Raw genomic sequence first — 22,420 nt, 5'->3', positions numbered from 1 at the left:
ATTTGATAAGGACAACCCAAGCTGAGACATGTGTATTTACCTACGAGCCCGGTTGTGGAGCAGACAAATCAAGGATTAGAATGGTTTGAGTCCGGGATTCGAACCTCCGATCAGCGGATCCTGCCAATGTCAAAGAGACATAACTCAATGAAAAGAGGTGATGCAGACAACATGCCTTCGTGTGTCATGACGATAATAACATGTAAAGGGCAGTGAAGGGAAAGATAATTCTTGTGATTCCACAAGCAGAACTGAGCCGAGAAGTGTACTCGGGGTAATATTAGAGAACATATTAAAGAAGAACATATAACTGTACAATATCCGCGCCGCAGGCCCAGGTTCGATTCCTGACATGGGTACAATGTGTGAAGCCCATTTCCGGTGTCCCCCGCCGTGATATTGCTGGAATATTGTTAAACGCGGCCTAAAACCATATTCACTCACTCACTCACTGTACAATATCCGAGTGTCGATATGTAGTGGCATTGCATGTACTAGACACAGCAGCCTGACACGCTGTCCGAATACAGAAAACCATTACATCAGGATAACGCTAACCACATCACCTTTCTTTTAATTCAGAAAACCATTCCTTTAATTCAAGATGACTATTCATATAATTTATTACAATCATTGTTTTAATTAAAGATAAATATTCATATAATTCAAGATACTCATTCATATAATTAAAGACAATTTTTCATTTGATTCAAAGATAGCCATTCACAAAATTTAAGATGACCATTAAAATAATTTTCACCGTTTGTGTTTCTTTTACGCCCAATGGGATCTGTGGCGGATAATCAAGACTCATTATATTCCGGCGTGGACGTTTTTCATTTTCACATAATAAGTTTGTTTCCACGTTAACTTGTTTCCTCGCCAAGAAAATATACAAAAACAAACTGAATTAGTTCGTTGCAAACTACAATGCCAATGTGTAATTAAGTTAACCAGTGTTCTGATTAAACACGTTCTCCAATGTCACATGTTTAGTGCCTCCAGTCTGCCAGCCACGCACATACAGCATGTCCAAACTGGCCAATAAAGTGGACATCTCTACACTGATCTACATGTATTGAGTTTGCGAGGGCGGGCACCTTCCGGGAAAGGTGGAGAAGGGTTCATAGTCTTTCATTACTTGAGATTACTGGGATGAGATGAAGCTGAAAGTTTCTCAATTGCTTTGATGTTTTTTGAAAGGTTACGATCAATAACGGAGAAAGTCGATCATACAAATGACGTTTTATTCCATTGTTGTGTAGTCCTCGAGAGATTCTGCTACATAATGGATGGGTCGGGCGAGTACGCTAGAGCTGTTCAACCAAGCTCTCAAGTATACGACAAGTGGTATTGACGGACGCCCTCTGATCAATGATAGCATAGTTTATATAAAATGACATCAAACCATAATTACAGGGGAGGCTGCAAATGATCACTGACATGCACGGCATTCCCAACACCTGCGTGCTATAAAGACCAGCGGTCTTTTCCTTGTTGAGTGTGTAGGGAGCATGTAATATTCTATAGGAGGGTGCAATATTTTCTACCTAAAAGCACCATTTGACTTCACCATCCATCATGAACGTATGTTTTGGTTGCTGCGGTGAAACCCGAAGAACAAGTCTTTTTCTGCATTGTCGGAAACGGATTATTTTAAACATAACATTAAAGCCTCCCGAGAATATCAAATTGTCGGTCAATTTTAGAATGGAAAGCTTTAAGTAAAAAGCACGAAACAGACCAAAAACGATGCAAAATTACATCAATATGAAGTATTCCGATTTTAAATGACTAGAATTATTCTTATTATAAATTGTCATAGTATATTTGTTAATTTGAATTATGAATGTATATTCCAAATTAATCGTTTGAACGAAAGACAGTTTTGAGGTGAGGTGACATAGAGTTTAACGTCGCGTTCAAGATTATTGCTGCTGATATATATATATATATATATATATATATATATATATATATATATATATATGTGTGTGTGTGTGTGTGTGTGTGTGTGTGTGTGTGTGTGTGTGTGTGTGTGTGTACTGGTCCTGATTAATGCCGATTTTATAGTGCCAGCCCACTGAGATACAATATTCTGACTCCGAGGCCCTTAATGCCGAGCGCCAGGCAGGGTAACAGGTAGTACCATCTTTAACGTCATTTAGAATGACGCGACCGGACGCTCTACCACGAAACCAAAGAAGGCGGTGATTTTTGTTCGCAAAAGCATGACACAGGTTGATTAGCACACACATAGGTTTATTCTATTTTTTTCGGAGATGACTGCATATTTGACATAACATTTAACGTTAGTATTGTATGGATATGAAAAGGGAACTGAAATAGTAATTTTGTTTTAATGGAATGATGTTATTTTTATGAAGTGAACATTTTTATGACATCACATTACTTGGTAGATGAAACACACTACTGAAATCATCCCTGGGCCGTAACTATTTTGAACATAATCAATTAAACATAGATGATGCTAACTGCGCCCTGAAAATATAACTTCGAAATCATCTGTTTAAATGTCACCGTGTTATGGCTTTGGTCGAAATGTATTATGAGGGGTAAGTGGGTCGATTTTAATTGTAACACCCGTAAAGTACAATAAAGAAACCTGCATGTACACATCCCACAAGAAACCGATCATTTATTATTATGGCGGGAACCTGGGTGTATTTTTACATTTTTCCAGAAAACAACTTGGAATAATGTCCAGGCATTCGGTTTTACAGAAAAAGGTAATGTTTTCGCTGTAATGTGACAGGAAAAAGAAAATGCTTGGCTCCCGCTTTCACAGAAAATATAGTCCTTAATGCAGTGACGCAACACATATTCCATACAACCATCATATATAGTTACAAATAGGTGTATCATATATATATATATATATGTGTTTCAAAAGGCAGTCCCTAAAAGCATGTATAAGACAAATGTAGATATTATTGTCAGACCGCTAACAAGAACATTGTACATTGGGATATTTGCGATCAAACGTATGCTCAAACTGTTGAACGTCACAATGTGGGATGTGTTTTAGTAAGGTAACTTCTTTATCTGATGTTGCCCGGGGGTAGTAATTATTTCCCCCTGTCCCTACCCCATACCACGCGCCTGTCCCTAGTACGGTATCCCCCCTTGGGGCACACAGGGAAGCCAGTGAGTGTATGATGACGTTGCCAAGCGCGAAGTCGATACCTGAAGAGTACACGACCTCAGTTGCCCACAAACAATGTCCATGAATGTTCTCTAGGTCTTGAGGCAATCACATATAAATGAATGTACGTTACGCAATGCAGCACAAACATTCGGCCCGTGAAAACTAATTACTGGCAGTTGAAATATTCTATTTTTTTATATCTAAAAACATATGTGTCGATTATGTATGCTGGGGTCTTGTTTTAGCATATAGCACAGATGTAATTGGGGAAGACGTATTTTAGGTGTTATGCCAAAATCGATATTTGTTAACGAATGAGTTTATCATTTATGACAGTTATAATAACTTACAATTGTCTTTTTCAACATCTGGACTCCTTGCATATAAATTGCAGGGCATGATAAGGTATACACTTGAAAATTGGATTTGACCAAAAACAACGTTATCAACATGTTACAAGGCTGAAAACAGTCGCTGAAGCAATGCAAACTTAAGATCCAAAACACAACCGTATCATGTACATCACGATCGAGTAACCATTCCGTGTTTATTTCATGTTCAAACGCCATTATGCATGCGTGAATACTTTCTGTTGCCAGGAAGTTTAAAACTTTATGTAACAGTCAGTGAAACTTTATTCACATATGTCGTTCTCAGCATCTGTCAGAATTTACACTGATGCTTAAAGACCCATGTGATAACTCTTTCAATACACCGTCAGTCTCTCCATCTATAGCATGAATGATACATAGATAAGTATCCCAATATGACGACAGTACATTCAATGCTGGAAATGTTGATACATATATGTAATCCACCAGGAGAAAAGTGACCTTATGGGTGCCATGATGCAATTGTGCTGTGACGTCACAAAGAAATATGTTTGACATGAACTTACTTCCTTACAAATCGTCACGTATGCGAACTGTACAAAAATATAATATTTTTCTCTCGTTAGTTCGTAATGTAATAAAAACATTATTTCAAAACATTTCAGCATACACGTCCACTTTCAATTTACCAGACATTATTTCTGAAAACTGCAGTCATTACATAAACAGTTATACGTCTGAAAATAGGACTTTCCAGAAAATGAGTCCAAATTTTTGATGCCATGTATCTCTGTAATAAATATGAATTGAAGCTTATGAATTGTATTTTTGAGGGTCACGGACTAGCCCATAGCCAGATTTTCATTTAAGTTTTTTTTTTCATTTTATGTGTTCGACCATTTCAGAAGTAAAAAAACATGCAAATTAAAGAAAGTGCGCTAGTTGTCAGTTAAGTGAACATGTTTAATACTTATTGTGCTAATATTTTAAAGTGTTCCTCAAAATTAAAATTTGATATATCCAATAGGCCAGAGCGGGTCCTTATGTTATCTCTTTCTTTGTGATCAGAGACATGGAGTGTGTAAATGAGGAAATAAATAATACAAATTTATTTAACGTCACAGTCAGAAATATTCTGGTTTTGTCAAAAGCGGACTGGAAATAATCAGTGTGTTGTTTGACGCCGCATTAAGCATTATTCTAGTTTTGTGACGGTCTGGCAATCGTCAAGCCAAAGAAAAGATTGATAGGAGAAGCAACAGTTCACACCGTCAGAGATCTATGAACGATTGCATCCCAATGTGCCGACAGAAAGTAGAGTTGGCACAATGTGATATGATTTTCAGTGGAAGACGTGATATCTCAGAGTAATGGAACATCCTTGATAAGTATCATGTAATAACCTGAAGTGGAAGATTTATATCCAATTACCTTTATACATTCTAAAAAGATAAAGGGGTACGAATAAAAACCTTATCCTGAGTAGATACATCAATACAATTTTATATGTTTTTACTGAACATGAGTATGATGAACTAACAGTCACTTGGAAGGAAGGCGCAATAAACTCAAGAATCTTATCGCCAAGGCCCATCCAAACATCTTCCGCTTTGTGACCAACATCAAGAACATTGAAGCTGTGAACAAAATCGTGATCTCGGTTCCCTTCCCAACACTCGTAAGCGTGTATATCGTGACCTTCACTCCAGAATTGTGAGTCTAACAGAGCACCTCCAGTCTGGAAGAAAGACTCCATTACAGTTCCAAGACGCGCTGCTGGACATTGGATTAAATTAGCAAAATAGTTTGAGAAATTTGACTCTGGTAACTCCCATGTGCATGACTGTAACCATGACACAATGATATGAATTCCCTTTTGTGAATTTAAATATATTCATATTTCACAAATTTGGGGGGGGGGGGGGGGATGTGCTGGTGCACGGGTGGCCAAGTCGTCTAAGGCTCCGCGATTCGCTGTGCAGAGTTGCGTCCCTTGGGCACGCCAGAAACCAATGATTGTGGGTTCGAATCCCGGTTCGCCCCGATTATGTTTCTAGGTTTGTCAGCACCATACCCGTGCTCGTGGGTTTCACCGAAGTGGTAAACGTCTGAGACCTGCATCACTTCGGGCTTTCCTCCCACATTAAGCTGACACGCCGTGATATAACTGGAATACTGTTAGAAGTGGCGTTAAACCCAACCCACTCACTCACTCACTATTTGGTACAGGAGGCTTGTTCTTCTCTCTGAACTCCACGACGCCACATATAACTGTAACAACCCAATATATGACCATGCATAGATCTTCAACAATCGTAGGATTGCAACTCATGTTATCTATAGCCGTTTGCATGGTTTAAATACCTTCAACTTGTTTATTCTGCCATACTAAAGGGATTCGTTTATTGTTTTATTGATTGGCAATGTCTGCTTCTGGTTCTAAGGACATTATTACACAATTTCGGTCGTTCTTCATTGGTCTTTTACTTGCACTTATGAGGGAAATATTATCCCATTAACAAACTGACTTCAAGAAATGAGACGTTTAACCCGGTTTCTTGGAATAGATAGATGTTCACGATGTTGTATCGCATAAACTAGTTTCATAGTCTAAAAGGACCGCGATAATCATATCACTAGGTTAGCATACCGAGTATAAATAGCAATCTGTTGTAGACAGTGTATAAACAGCAGCAGGGAGATCGTCGTATACGTCATCCGCGGGGAGGATCACGTTGCCGGCGACGAAGCTGGTCTTGAAGTTTACACACCTCTTTTCGATCATCGTCTTGGAAGCAGGTGTGTCAGCAAATCTCGGACTGGCCAAGCAGCATCCGGGCAATGTGACCCCAATGTAAATTGAGATGTATTGACCAATCAGGAAACATTCATGACACGAGTAGCCCGTGCACACACCAAGGGTGTCTCGAAACAAGATCAGCGCTATGCTCGAGAAGTGTAGAGTTGTCTCTCAGTGGGCCTTGCTATGCGGTTGTGTTTTCCTAGCAAAATACATGTATAGGGAGTTTGACACTTGGGTCAGACTGGTGGGTTACGTTTGTAATCGTATATTCAGATCGGTGGGTCGAAAAAACAAAGCACAAAAATTTCCATTTTTTAATACTTGTCTTACGTCCTCTAAATGTTATGTAGGTATGTGAAACGCTATGACTGGGCAGGTGTTTTTTTAGATTTTCAGCAGGTCTAAATATAGCATTTGAAATAATGTATTTATATTGATAGTTACACTCTACTTATTTCTAGTCAGCGGAATAACAAAAAAAGTCTACTGCTCTTCATGTCGATATTTTCTCACATTTCAATTTTTTTAAGTTGGAGGATTCATAAACCAAGTTTACAAAAGAGTTTTGCCTTGACACTCGTAACCAAATGTCATTACAAAATGTATCCGTGAGTGAGTGAGTTGGGTTTAACGCCGCTTTAAATAGTATTCCAGTTATATCACGGCGTGTCAGCTTAATGTGGGAGGAAAGCCCGAAGTGATGCAGGTCTCAGACGTTTACCATTTCGGTGAAACCCACGAGCACGGGTATGGTGCTACCAAACCTAGAAACATAATCGGGGCGAACTGGGATTCGAACCCACAGTCCTAGGTTTCTGGCGCGCCCAAGGGACGGAACTCTGCACAGCGGACCGCGGCGCCTTAGACGACTGGGTCATCCGTGACCCATATCCGTGGAGATCCGGGTTAGAATTGTTTGTATGCTTGTCGTAAGTGACTAACGGGATCGGGTGGTCAGACTCGCTGACTTGGTTGATGAATGTCATCGAATCAAAATTGCGAGATCGAGGCTCATGATATTAATCTCTGGATTGTCTGTCCATACTGGATTATTTACAGACCGCCGTCATATCGCCTAGTGCGGCGTTAAACAACACACAAACAAACATTGCAAATGATCAAATTTAACAAAGGGCGACCATGGAGTTCAGCCTCTCGACAGTGCTACCAAGTTGCCATAAACTGCTACAAAGACTAAAGGAGGAATGTACTATGATTGATTGAAGTAAATGACAGGTTATTTCACTGCAAGAGACAAGGTGGGACATGCACTTGTTTTAACGACCAAACAATGGACATTACGAAACACAGCTTTCATCTAGTAATACGATTGTATGAACTGGTGGAGGAACATTTCATTCATTCAGAGCTTGATTGTCATCCTGGTGTTCAGGACGATCTCCTATCACTGCAACTTTCCAAAGCTTTCAGAGATCATACGCAACCATCCTACGCACTGTAACATGAAGGGGTTTGTCAAATAATCTGTGGACAATGCCATAGGTGAAGGTAATGCTGAAAGATAAGTACAGCTGAACACAAACAACTGTCCATTAGGAAAATTAATGGTGGAGGGACACATATCGACATGAGAGAAACACTTTCTTTTTATTAATGACAGTCTCTGTTCTGGTTGAGGCACAAACACAGGTGAGATGAAATGAAGTCTAGTGAAGTTTAAGATGATTGCAATTATATAGCAACTGCGGCATGGTATCTCAGTGGGCTAGCTCTTGAAAATTGCATTGTCCGTGACCTGTGAGGATCCGGGGTAGAATAGGTCTTCAGCAACCCATGACTGGCCTAAAAGGTGACTATGCTTGTCGTAAAAGGCGACTAACGGGATCGGGTGGTCAGGCTCGCAGACTTGGATGATGCATGTCATCGATCCCAATTGCGTGGATCGACGCTCATGATGTCCATCACTGGATTGTCTGGTCCAGACTCGATTATTTACAGACTGCCGTCATATAGATGGACTACTGCTGAGTGCGCGTTAAACAACAAACCAACCAACCAACAGCATTAGTCTGAACTAGCACAAACAGCCACACGAACGAACACGCACATACATTCATACCTAATTCATGCATACCTCTGTGTGTGTGTGTGTGTGTGTGTGTGTGTGTGTGTGTGTGTGTGTGTGTGTGTGTGTGTTTGCTTATTACTGTGTACTGTGAAGTTACGAAACCCATGTTCCATGAGACGTCAACTGTTGTGAGATACTCATTGGTATAATGATGCATGTAATATCGCCTACCCGCCTATGTCTTAATTGTCAAATTATGAACATGTTCCTAAATTCCTCTGACCCTTGGAAATTACTTATAGATAATCTACATGCTGAGGTCCAACTAACCAAAACGACCTCATGCTTCCTGATTTTATAAGTGACACAGAAAAAGCGATTCCCGGGTTGACTCCGATTATGATCCTTGGTCGATATCGTTCACGTGCTTGTGGTTTACGTCTACGGTATGTACTGTGGATGTTTAGTGTTACTCCAACTCATTTACTTACTTCAGCCCGTGACCCGTGAGGATCCGGGGTAGAATAGGTCCTCAGGACCGGTTACCCATGACTGCCCTAAAAGGCGACTATGCTTGTCGTAAGAGGCGACTAACGGGATCGGGTGGTAGGGCTCGCTGACTTGGTTGGAGGATGTCATCGATCCCAATTGCGTGGATCGAGGCTCATAATATCAATCACTGGATTGTCTGGCCCAGACTTGATTATTTACCGACCGCCGTCATATAGTTGGAATAGTGCTGAGTGCGGCGTAAAACAACAAACCAACCAAATTGTATGATCCGCATGAAATTTGCCGTGACATTGATGTCATATAGTTTCCTCGGTGTTGAAACTGTTGTATAATATTAAATACTGTTAGATTCAATTATATAGAACGAGAGACCGAAGCAATTAGAATAACTGGAGTTAAGAGTTGATTCCTAGGTAAAACGCGGAGGTTAACCAAGAATTCGTTTGGTGTCTAAATTGTGCAAATCAGTAAATAGCCCAACAACGAAATCTAGTTAATTCGAAAGGTAACCCTCAGACTGAACGTCCACATGAAAAGATTCCGGATTAACAAATCACAGTAATTTCATTTACATGTATTTCTACTGTCATACCAGTAACCCTCATGTAGCAGTCGTCATCCCAGTAACCCTCATGTAGCAGTCGTCATCCCAGTAACCGTCATGTAGCAGTCGACATACCAGTAACCCTCATGTAGCAGTCGTCATCCCAGTAACCCTCATGTAGCAGTCGTCATACCAGTAACCGTCATGTAGTAGTCGTCATACCAGAGACCGTCATGTAGTAGTCGTCATACCAGTAACCGTCATGCAGTAGTCGTCGTTCCAGTATCCATTATGAGTAGTCGTCATACCAGAGACCGTCATGCAGTAGTGGTCATACAAGTAACCGACATGTTGTAATTGTCAAGTGAGAATGCGAGGTTTCCGGAATAACATGGTCCGGACTTCCGTTACTGTATATTTGAATCCATTCATTTATTGCTCTAAACATATAAGGTAATCATAATTACAGCACGGGCAAAACATGTACAAACACATTTGATATGAGATTCTCAAAGAGGAAATTTCTCTTGAAGACATCGTCTATTTTCGACCAGTGTGTTTTAAACAATTGCTGGTGTGATTTACCTTATTGAAATGGGGTTTCACGACGTGCATGTACGTGTGTGTGTTTGTGTGGCTGCTTGTACTAGTCCGGACTGATGCCGATTTATAGTGCTAGCTCACTGAGATACCATGCCGCAGTTTAACATGAATGCCCCACTCAGACACAGTATACTGACTCCGAGCCGACCAGTCCTTGTTTTATCCCCTTAATGCCGAGCGCCAGACAGGGTAACAACAAGTACCATCTTTTAACGTCTTTTGGTATGACGCGGCCGGGGATCGAACCCCGGACCTTTCGCTATCCGCTCTACCATTAGACCACGGGGCGGTCTGTTATAGATAGAATCAACTTTGTACAGATGCAATACGTTCAGAATATATTCCTCTTTCAAAGATGTCAATTAAATCTTCGCTCAATCTTTAGCACGAGCATATGAAAAAATTGTGTGTTTTGTCTCCAACGAAATGTGTTTCTTCTTACAAACCCGTTACAAATTGTTCTCAGACCTTCAACTCTGTAGGAAGTAATTTCAGTGCAGTAAAAGACATCATTCCTAAAACCAACAATTACCTTGATCATATTGTTCCAGGCAATGAACCCTACGGGAAAACATAAATTGACAATGGCAAAACGTTAACCAGTGTGGGAGCCATTGTTGACAACAGAAGTGCTGCTTACTAGCACAGTCTCGACACACAGGCAGCGTTTTATTAAAGAAACTGCCAACCATGAACGAGAGGAACTGATTTAATGTTCAAGATGGGAATACTGACAGACTGAACCCAACAGAACTGCGTCTAATGTTTAACCTCTTGACTACGAAACAACGAATAAGGCTCTGGAATGGCTTGACCTAAGACCACTTGAACCTTCTGTATATCCGCTGCTGAAATTCACGTGATATAGATCTGGTTTGACTCTTCTAGGTGACACTTCCACTAAATCCCAATTATCAAAGTAAATCCGAAAATATTGTGTGGTTCGCACTCCCCTGTTCAACTTCAGACAAACTTTTGAATGAAAACACAAATTGTCTGTGGTGTAAAAATATGTAAAAATCAAACGTGCTTTATTTATAATTTACTCTCAGATATTTACTTTTCCCTGAAAATTGTAAGTAGGGCAAGACATGTTTACCCTTTTCGCGAACACCTGGTGTCATCACTGATTTGTCAGTAGTCTATTCATATAATTTCCGCAGCTATTTTGCCCTTTACGCCAAATGGAATCTGTTTCGGCAGACAATCTTAGACTGGTTATTCTCTTATTTATATGTTATTACGTATCGTTACTTAAAGAGTTATAAACGAATTATTCATTAAGGCTTGATAGACATTCAGAAGTTGGGAAAACATAAGGACATTAAGCCCATTACAGCAAGTGAAGATAATTTCAAATGGAGCTATTGATTGTGATGTTATTAATATAATTACTCTTGATGACGAAGATGGTGATGATGATGATGTTGATGATGATGATGATCATGATCATCATTATCATTATTATCATTATTATTTAGCATAACTGTAACATATAATTTAAAAATTCTTCAAACTACGCTCATAATATATATAGTTAATAAATATCTAATGGATTTTACATGTTCAAAGTTATTATTTTACTTTGTTTATTTATCATCACTGAGTTGATAACCATACTCAAGGGGCTAAAAGATCAATTAACTGATACATTATAAACGCAGCATGTGTTATTATTAACATATATATGCCACCATTTACAGTTGTATATCAGTACCAAAATTGCACACACATAAAGAATTTTATAAATACATACTACTTTAAGGTATCTGGCCATATAATACATATGAAGTACACCCTTGGCTTATGAATCTATTTACAGAAATTGCAACAAAAAAGTAGGACATTTCATGTAGACCGTGTCTAAATCGAGTTCAGACGGACAAATACCATACCGTAAAAACCGTCTTTGGATTCTGCTTTAACCAGATGTTTCCAATAGATTATTCTACAAAAAGGAAGTGTTCACAGTATTGATTGGAGAGTATAGTTCTTTACAACATTGCTTTGAAACCTTTGGCCAAACCAGAAACAGACAAAACTCATCAGAAAAGGCCGCAATTTCCTGAATTTGAAAACCGCTAACAAGGGAATTGATGTTTTAAATGTAAGGAAAATTCTCAGACAAAAAAAACCAAAACGGTTTCCCAAAATGTCACACAATATTTCTAATGTCAGGAACCACTAACATTTGTGTTTTTCTGTACGAACGCCATGTCATCCAAATTGTTTAATTAGAAGAACGTGTGGCAGAACGTGCTTGTAAATTCCGGTAATTTTGGCTGCCAAGACTCATCGTGATGCAACCAACCTGTTATATGATCAAATGTTTCTCTCTATTGTTTACAATAACAACCCTCGTCAGTTATTCAAATACAGATCACAACTGATGACACCATTAAAATCATGACAGATGCTGCCGAAGCGTGATAACATACATACATACATATAGAGGTATATTACTGGGTCCAGCAAATGTACTACAAATCCCCGTCTCAAAGATTAGCCGTAATCCTTGACACACACAAAAAAAGACTTTCTATATACTCACAGAAAGTATTTGATACATATGAGAGACATTTGCAATATCAGAAAAGCACCAATTTCATTTGCGTTGAAACATTTGATATTTTGATTTTGCACACCACTGTAACTCTTACGCCAAACTTAAGGGAAAACTTAATTCTTTGATGTATGGGACATTTGTGACAAAATATTAGCCATAGATATAGTTATAAATCTATCTTCAAAGGTTCATGACAACTTGTCAAAAATGAAGGCAAATGTCAAATTAAGTTTACTGAGAAAACAATATGTTAGATGGTGGTTTTCCTGATAGATAACATCTATGTGAAATCTGGTCATAAGACATTTCGGCAAGACGTTGGCATCCGCCTTGGCACCAGCTGTGCTCCCTCCTCGCTGTTTCCTTATGCATTCGAGTACGAATTTATGCACGGATTGGCAAAAATTAAAACACAAAATGCAGGTATATCGATGATCTGGTATTGTTCTGTTATGGCGAAATATCCAATTTCGTTCCACCGATTTACCAACCTGAGCTAGAAGTAAAAGAAACCAGTACAACTGCCACATCAGTGTCATGTTTTATATCAATGCATAAAAGACGATGCACAGGGGTGTATGACTTCACACTTTGCAAAAGCCAACTTTCCGTTTATATCGTGCACTATTTCTTCTGGTACAGCCTTTGGTGTTTAGATTTAACAACATTTGAGATACAATCGAGCATTCTCTTTCTACGAACATTTCAAAGAGCGTCATGCGACTCTTGCTAGTATGATCACTATGTGATATTTATTCATAAACCCTTGCTTACCAAATAGTCGAACTCGTACAATGGACGTAATACTTATGACTATTAAAAGGGGTTTTCGCTCATATTTTATTCTATTCACTGGTCATTGTGATGAGATAGATGCACATTATTTTTTACGTATCGGAATTATCGTGTATTAGGTTTGAAGCAATATTCCAGCTACATGACGGGGTTTCTAAATATTCGTCTCTCAACGCAAATGGCATACGATGACATGTATCAACCAAGTCAGAGAGTCTGACCATCCGATCCATTTAGTCGCCTCTTATGACAAGCATAATTGAGGAGGACCAATTCTAACCCTGATCTTTATAACCTTTGTCTAGCATGTTTAGATAGAGGTTATAAAGCCCAGGGTTAGTGAAAGATTTCTGACGTATGAAGTATTTTCTCCCAGGCAGTAACACATGTATCAGACCATAATACCAGGTGTATGCGACGGGTTAGCGCATCGATAACACAGTCAATTACATGATAAACACATATAATTCTTATCGAAGTGTTAGATTTATTTGGTGAGGACATTGGGTCCTGAGCAGGGCGTTGGGTTGGAGTAGAGCAGAAGATACAGTGGTGGTAACAGTGGCACATACTGTAGAAAGGGGCTGAAGATAGAGTAGAACGTACAGCAGAACATTGAGCAGAAAAGAGTAGAACATACAGCAGGACAGAACAGAACATACAACAGGACAGAACAGAACAGAACATACAACAGGACAGAACAGAACAGAGCAGAACATACAGCAGGACAGAACAGAACAGAGCAGACCATACAGCAGGACAGAACAGAACATACAACAGGACAGAACAGAACAGAGCAGGACATACAGCAGGACAGAACAGAACAGAGCAGAACATACAGCAGGACAGAACAGAACAGAGCAGAACGCACAGCAGGACAGAACAGAACAGAGCAGAACATACAGCAGGACAGAACAGAACAGAGCAGAACATACAGCAGGACAGAACAGAACAGAGCAGAACATACAGCAGGACAGAACAGAACAGAGCAGAACATACAGCAGGACAGAACAGAACAGAACAGAACATACAACAGGACAGAACAGAACAGAGCAGAACATACAGCAGGACAGAACACAACAGAGCAGAACATACAGCAGGACAGAACAGAACAGAGCAGAACATACAACAGGACAGGACAGAACAGAACAGAACAGAACATACAGCAGGACAGAACAGAACAGAGCAGACCATACAGCAGGACAGAACAGAACATACAACAGGACAGAACAGAACAGAGCAGGACATACAGCAGGACAGAACAGAACAGAGCAGAACATACAGCAGGACAGAACAGAACAGAGCAGAACGCACAGCAGGACAGAACAGAACAGAACAGAACATACAGCAGGACAGAACAGAACAGAGCAGAACATACAGCAGGACAGAACAGAACAGAGCAGAACATACAGCAGGACAGAACAGAACAGAGCAGAACATACAGCAGGACAGAACAGAACAGAACAGAACATACAACAGGACAGAACAGAACAGAGCAGAACATACAGCAGGACAGAACAGAACAGAGCAGAACATACAGCAGGACAGAACAGAACAGAGCAGAACATACAACAGGACAGGACAGAACAGAACAGAACAGAACATACAGCAGGACAGAACAGAACAGAGCAGAACATACAGCAGGACAGAACAGAACAGAGCAGAACGTACAGCAAAACATACAGCAAAAGATTGGGCAGAACAGAGCAGATCATAAGGCAGACAGCTATTCTGATGGCATCCCTAGGATACGTAGTCCCAGACATTGTCACCCGACTTCTTAATTTCGCAGGCCATTGGACACTAGGTATCTTTTACCTACCGAGCCAAGGGTACAATGTCACTGTACAATAACATTGTGTTCGTGGGGACGTGGCGTTTACAATACCATCGGGACATGACGGATGACCTAGGTGTTACACGGGGCAGCTGTTACTGACCCACTGAACCAGTTTCGTACAGCCTTATTAAGGTGAGACCCAGTCACAAGTGATGAAGGATAGAGTGTCGGAGAGTGCAAAGTATCATCCATCAGACTGCACAATGTGCCGATCCACAACAGAGATGTTCCTGTAACAGCGGGTAAGATTGACAACACATTTAGAGTAATAACATCAGATGGAGTTCTCTAATGAGTGACAATTCCCCATGAAACCCATCGCCTCGTCCAATCCGGACTGTCGTTTTCGCACCTTAACAACCTGTCATCAGAGTCGACAAGCGTGAAGAGAATAATTCCTCAATCAAACATTTGAATGCAGAGCCTGTTCAATCATATTCGAAACTCTCCCCCAAATCGAGGAACGGGCCCAAGAAAATTGAAACGTACCATAAAAGAATCCACCACTCACGAATGAATGTAAACAAGTAAAGTTGTCAGTGATGTTATTTGTGTGTCCGTAAACGGGTGAGCGTTGCTTAACTTACATAATGGATAGGAGGATATAAAATATACTATTTGTTAAGGCTGCGCGCTCGAGGACATGGCATAACTTAAAATAGGTTTTCGGTTCGAAAGGACAAGCCCTAACTGTGCCACTGGTGCACGTGAAATGTGTTCTGTGCCACTGGTGCACGTGAAATGTATGCTGTGCCACTGGTTCACGTGAAATGTGTTCTTTACCCCTGATGCATGGACGCAAGGTCTGTAGCGAGTTGGTCTTTAACATGCCTAGTAGTGTATTGTATCACTTGCATATTGTATTAACATTTTACCGTGTTCATAGATGACAATTCGAGCCTTGCATTATCTAATTGCTTGAACATGAATGTGGTACGTGTGTTATTTCCTATGCCATATTTGATTACAGTGCTGGCAAGATGTAAGAAAATATTAAGTAGTCATTTCCACACAATGTGACCAGATGTCACGGTAACCAAGGTTGGCTGTGACAGGTTCTCAAATTATACATTCTCAAGATCCGCTGATACAGATTTTCTCTTATTCCATAACCAAAACATCTTTTCCTACTGCAGTCCGAGATGATAATGGATATTAAATATAAAACGTCAATGCAAGAGAGTAACCAGTCTGGAATATCCGCCGAAACAGATTCCACTGGGCGTGGAGGGCACAACAGTTAAACATTTTTTATGTAAATGTACTCACTGAAAACTCACATCTAGGAAATAAGAATTGGCAGTTAACGGAATCGAGTGGTGTTAAAAATATGTTTTTGAGTGACAAAACTACAGTGATTGCACAAATGGACTAAACGCATGACAATGTATACCATGTGAAATTCCTTCGTCATAAACTATTCACATATAGCTGTGGCCCGAAAAACACAGTGACTACGCCAAGGTCCTTGACATGCCATTATTTTAACAGATACACGCTTTGTTTCAATGCATGTTATAAGCAAAGAGATCAGCTGACAATAAACAGTCATACATTATTGTGCCTTTTCCACGCCAAGAACCCATTAGGACATCGTTCCATGTCGGCTGATAATTAGCGGTTACCCAAGTCAGCAATCCACTTCCACATGTACATTGGCGGCAACAGTTCGTACATGGTATTGATCGAAAGTTTGTGACATTTCTATTCCATATAACCAAATCCTCCTTACTGTAATAATTGTTACAGAAACCCGACGATAACAACATCTCTCTATACTCTGCTCACACTTGCTTCCGGTAAGGTGTATTATTGCTGAAAGGATACAATCACGAAACATACTCTCAATTTGTAGGATAGATCTTGTTGTGACGCTAGCATACTTTGTTACACAGTGGTTTTTGCTTGGTAATATGATCTTCGTTATCTGTCTTAAAGATACACCACCCCAAGGCCCCTCTGCACAAGGACCAGCACTGAGCCTGTTAATGGAATGCGATTTTGTAACTTGAAACTCAACAATCTCTGCTCAGATCTGACCAATGGAGGATATAGTAAGTACTAATGCACTTTTGATAAAAGAATGAGACGATGTCATCTGTTGTTCCCCACGTTTCATAGCAACAATTAAATCAACAGTTAATGTTAAAAGAGTTGTGTTAAGTTTAAAAAGAGGTTTGACGTTGAAAAATGGCATCGGTGTACCTTTATATATCAATTACACTTGTCGAAACTCGGACCTGATCTCTGTGATTGAATTCTAGTATGAATCCTTTCACCATTCAAAGAAAACACAAGCCTCACAAGATCCGATTGGACCCATTTATTACACATCCCATTTGTTATAGCAGGACATGCTTGTCATGTTCCTGTACACCTGATGTCATCACTGATTTCCAGTAGTCCAAATATACGATTGTCGTCACTGTTTTGCCCTTTTCGCCCGGGGAGTCTGTTTCCGGGAAAACACCGATTATTCTCTGGCGTTGACGTTTCATATTTACACAGAGGAGAAGGGATAAGATGAGATAGCACCTACTTGCTTAACGGTCAATCCAGTCAACTAATGGCTAAAATCATTTTTTTCAATGTTATAGTCAAGCATGGGTATTTTAAGATACGAATCTGAAACACTGGTATATATTATCTTGTTTGCGGGAGATATCGTTCTTACTAAATGAACTTTAAGAACAAATACAGAGTTCAAAAAGATATTTCTGAACTGTGGCTAACGTGAGAACGTCGGGGAAAAACATTGGACAAGCCTCGCTGACCTTGGGGCACATTCCAGTGATGACGTATTTACTATAAACCTGGAACATCCTGTGTTTGTAAGAGGGAGCCGTAATCGTTATAACCCGTAACCAACTGTTGTGGGGTTCATGTCTGTAAGGGAGAGATAGTTGACGTTCGTCACCCTCATCCTGGGCATTTACTCTTCAGGACAAATTAGTTAATTTGCCACATGTATATGCTTTGTATCGTTGGACCCCGGAGCGGAATAGGTCAGAGTAGCCTTATATACAGCGACGTTCATACACGTGTGCATGGCTGCTTGCTCTAGTTGGGATATATGCCAGGTTTTATAATGCTAGCCAACTGAGATACCATGCCACAGTTTGATATGGATATCCCACTGTGACACAGTTTACTGACACAGATTCCATCAGTCCCTGTTTTCCCCCTTAAACGGCATTACACTTTGTTTATATTTATTTAAGAACATGCAAAGGTAAATCATATTCTTCAGAAGAGGCGACGATGGTTGCCGAATGACCAAACAGGCTAAGGCTGAAAACCCCAATGAACTGCCAAGGTGGACTGCACCCCCTGCACTGACCTTAGTGATAAAGAATGCTCGAGGGTTCGAGGCGTAATATAACGCCAGTCATAGGATGAAGGAAAGCCGGGAGTTGGTAATGGTCGCCGCGGCGAGATACTTGACAGGGCAATGTTTGTTCAGAGGGGACGACGTATGTCAACATACCTTATGGAATGAGTAGGGAAATGGTAGGCGGGGGAGGGGACGTGGGGGGGATGGATTAATGGTGGGTGATATCTGTGTCACTAGGACATAAAACACCAAACAGGAAATCACATATTTCATGGAATAATGGCGACGTGTTTAAGGAATTGACAGAGAATTAGCGTTTACTGAAATAGCAGCAAATGGCATCAACCATACATTAAGCCTGGCCTTCAATCGGTAAATAACAGTACTTCAGTCAGCTCTGACGTTCACGGCCCAATAATGACCCCCTGTGCTCCAGGAGGGAAATAGACATTAAAGACAAAAGTCAGGCCTCGGATTTTACAGTAAGTCGAGATAATCAAGGAGCGTTGTATTTCAGATGGAACGTGCTTCAATTAAGGTTATATCATCGGACGTTCAATGTGAGTACCACCTTCGTCAGTCTGGATGTGCAGGATTACGACGGATAATTAACACCGGTCAGAGAAACCACAATATAATGATATTGCTTGTTGGTTAGTGTAACATCGTACATCAACTGTGATTTCAGTACTCGAAGGTTACTCTCAAAAGTTTACCTTAAATTTCCAGGAGTGATTGGATCGTTGCAAAATGACAACTAATAATGTCATTTTCCACATTGGCAGAGTGATGTAAGAACAACTAAAAAAATAAGCACTGCCCCTCTTTTACATGATGACTATAAAGTCAATATTTCCATACTTTATCATTATCATGCCTGTATATCCAAGCACAACCCTTCACCCAAAACCCCAATCATTCCAATATTAAGGCGTTACTCACAGCAGTATTCATTTTAATGACCCCTTTGTGCGTTTCCACTTCTTCAGAATGTGTCCAGCAGATGTGTATCACTGACATATTTCATCAGACAGAGTGAACGGACAGCATGAAAGTGTACAAATCACTGAATGGTACTAATAACAGAGCACGTAAATGTTACGTTGGAATTAATTTGGTCTACTCCATATCCGAGTGATTAGGCGTGAATTTTAAATACAAAAATTAGGACATCAAAAGTTCTGAAATATATATGGAGGCTGGGTGAGGGTTAGTCAAATGTACAGTTGTGTCAGCTGCTGCTGTATTTCCGCCGTGGCTCCTAATTTAGGTTCCTTTGCTTTATAGAATATGATGTATGCTTATGACTTTGAACATGTGGGGAAGTTATAGAATAATATGTTACAAACTGGACCTGTTGTAAGATAACGTCATCTGCCAAGGCAATTCTTCCTTCAGCCAAACATGTTTTCGTCTTACAGATTCTGCATCACACTTCTGGGCCTCAATGGCATCACAGACAACATGGAAATACGATCAATGTGAATTTGTCATGGGATGTCCTCTTTTAAACTTGTGTTCGTGTGCGATTCCACTTTTATAAGGTAAAAATGAGGTAAATATCTACCATAGTTAACTTAACAAAAACGATATGATGTTACTGGAAGTATTACATTAACATCAAGGTTGTTAGATTTTCAAACAGATTATTCCAAACAGATAACTTTTACGAAACGGAAACACATTCTCAAAATCGACTAGTTTTAGACATTTACATTCGCTCAACTAAGACACCGCGAATGACTACATAACCCGGGTTAACATACCAATTTACCATATTGTGCAAATTCATTTGCTGCCATGCTTGTTTCCAGGAATACACAGACATCAGGAAACCTTTATTTAAACATTTTAGGTACAAACGTTCTGAGCAAGAACACAGTGTATCGAAGTATGGACTTAAGAATTTCCTGGTAGGTGACTTCAGTTCCATATGTATCAGACCATAATGCCAAATTTGTCTGATGGGTTAACGCCTTTAATTATAATGAAAAACTGTTGTAATTCATTTCGAGGTGTTAGTTTTGCTTGGTGCGGACTTCGGTTCCTGGGTAGGACGTTGTCGAAAGGAAGATAATGTGCTAGTAAAAGTAGATCATATAGTAGAACAGAACAAAACATACAGTAGGACAGAGCAGAGCAGAACATAAAGCAGAAAGCTACTGTGACGGCATCAAAGGATTAGTAGACCCAGACATTGTCATCGAGTTCTTAATTTCGTAGGGCATTGGACACTAGGTATCTTTTACCTACTGACCGAAGGGTACAAAGACAACTGTACAATAGCATTGAGTTCGTGGGGATGTAGCGCCTACAATACCATCGGGACATGAAAACAAGCATATTACTGACGCCCTAGATTTTACGCATGGCATCTGTTATTAACCCACTGAACCAGTATCGTACAGCCTCATTAAGGTAAGACCCAGTCACAAGTGATGAAGGATAAAGAGTCGGAGAGTGCAACGTATCATCCGTCAGACTGCACAATGTGCCGATCCACAACAGAGATGTCCCTGTAACAGCGTTGAAGATTGACAACACATTTAAAGTAATAACATCAGATGGAGTTCTCTAATGAGTGACAATTCCCCATGAAACCCATCGCCTCAGCCCAACCGGACCGTCGTTTTCGCAACCTTAACAACCTATCATTTGAGTCGACAAGCGTGAAGAGAATAATTCTTCAATCAAACACTTGAATGCCGAGAGGTATTCATGCATATTCGAAAGTTTCCCCCAAATCAACGAACAGGGCCAAGGAAATGGAAACGACACATTCAAGAATCCACCACTCACGAATGAATGTAAGCGAGTAAAGTCGTCAGTGATGTTATTAGTGTGTCCGTAAACGGATGAGCATTGCTTAATTAACATAATGGATAGAAGGATATAAGGGACCCGCGGATGTACTATTTGTTAAGGCCGCGGGCTCGAGGACATGGCATAACTTGAAATAGGCTTTTCGTTTCGAAAGGTCAAGCCGTAAATGTGCCCTTGTATAGTGAACGTTAAATATGTTCTGTGCCACTAATGCACGTGAAATGTGTTCTGTGCCACTGGTGCACGTGAAATGTGTTCTTTACCGCTGATGCATGGACGCAAGGTCTGTAACGAGTTGGTCTTTAACATGCCTGGTAATGCATTTTATCAATAACTTGCATATTGTGTTAACATTTTATCAGATTCTTTGATAACAATTAGAGCCTTGAATTATCCAATTCCTTGATCATGAATGTAGTACGTGTGTTATTTTCTTCAGTCATTTCCACATAATGATACCGGGTGTCACGGTAACATAGGGTGACACATTCTCAAATTATACATTTTCGAGACGGCTGAAAAAGGTTTTCTCTTATTCAAAGATGCAAGAGAGTAACCAGTCTGGATTATCCGCCGAAACAGCTTCTATTAGACGTAAGGGCCACAATAGCTACAAAACCGGACGACTGAAAACTCTCATGTAAGAAATAACAATTGGCAGTTGAAGCAATCGAGTGCTGTTAAAAATATGTTTTTGAGGGAAAAACTACAGTGATTGCACAAATGGACTGAACGGATACCATGTGAAATTCCTTCGTCATAAACTATCCACATATAGCTGTGGCCCGAAAAACACAGTGACTACGACAAGGTCCTTGACGTGCAATTATTTTAACAGATACACGCTTTGTTTTAATGCATGTTATAAGCAAAGACATCAGCTGACATTAAGCAGGCATGCATTACTGTGCCTTTTCCATGGCAAGAACCCATTAGGACACCGTTCCATGTCAGCTGATAATTAGTGGTTACCCAAGTTAGCAATCCATTTTCACATGTACATTGGCGGCAATGGGACGTACATGGTATTAATCGAAGATTTGTGACATTTCTATTCCATATAATCATA

At 40.1% G+C, this 22,420-nt stretch overlaps 1 protein-coding gene across 1 annotated transcript; it reads left to right on the top strand.

Moving 5' to 3' along the window:
- The first annotated feature begins 2,562 nt into the window (after nt 1–2,562).
- On the top strand, nt 2,563–15,138 carry LOC125371939 (bifunctional autolysin-like). Its single transcript, XM_048380639.1, has 4 exons — nt 2,563–2,576; nt 5,044–5,214; nt 6,178–6,355; nt 13,978–15,138. The coding sequence occupies exons 1-4, from the start codon at nt 2,563–2,565 to the stop codon at nt 15,136–15,138; spliced, it is 1,524 nt and encodes a 507-aa protein (XP_048236596.1).
- The last annotated feature ends 7,282 nt before the right edge of the window (nt 15,139–22,420 follow it).

Source organism: Haliotis rufescens, unplaced genomic scaffold (genome assembly GCF_023055435.1).
Source record: "Haliotis rufescens isolate VD_foot unplaced genomic scaffold, xgHalRufe1.0.p SCAF_32, whole genome shotgun sequence".
NCBI lineage: Eukaryota > Metazoa > Mollusca > Gastropoda > Lepetellida > Haliotidae > Haliotis > Haliotis rufescens.
This window is presented reverse-complemented; position numbering and strand designations above follow the sequence as displayed.

Coding starts and splice junctions, on each gene's coding strand:
- LOC125371939 (XM_048380639.1), top strand. Junction 5,215..6,177: donor GTGACCTTCACTCCAGAATT/GTGAGTCTAACA, acceptor AATCTGTTGTAG/ACAGTGTATAAACAGCAGCA. Junction 6,356..13,977: donor CCGGGCAATGTGACCCCAAT/GTAAATTGAGAT, acceptor AACATTGAGCAG/AAAAGAGTAGAACATACAGC.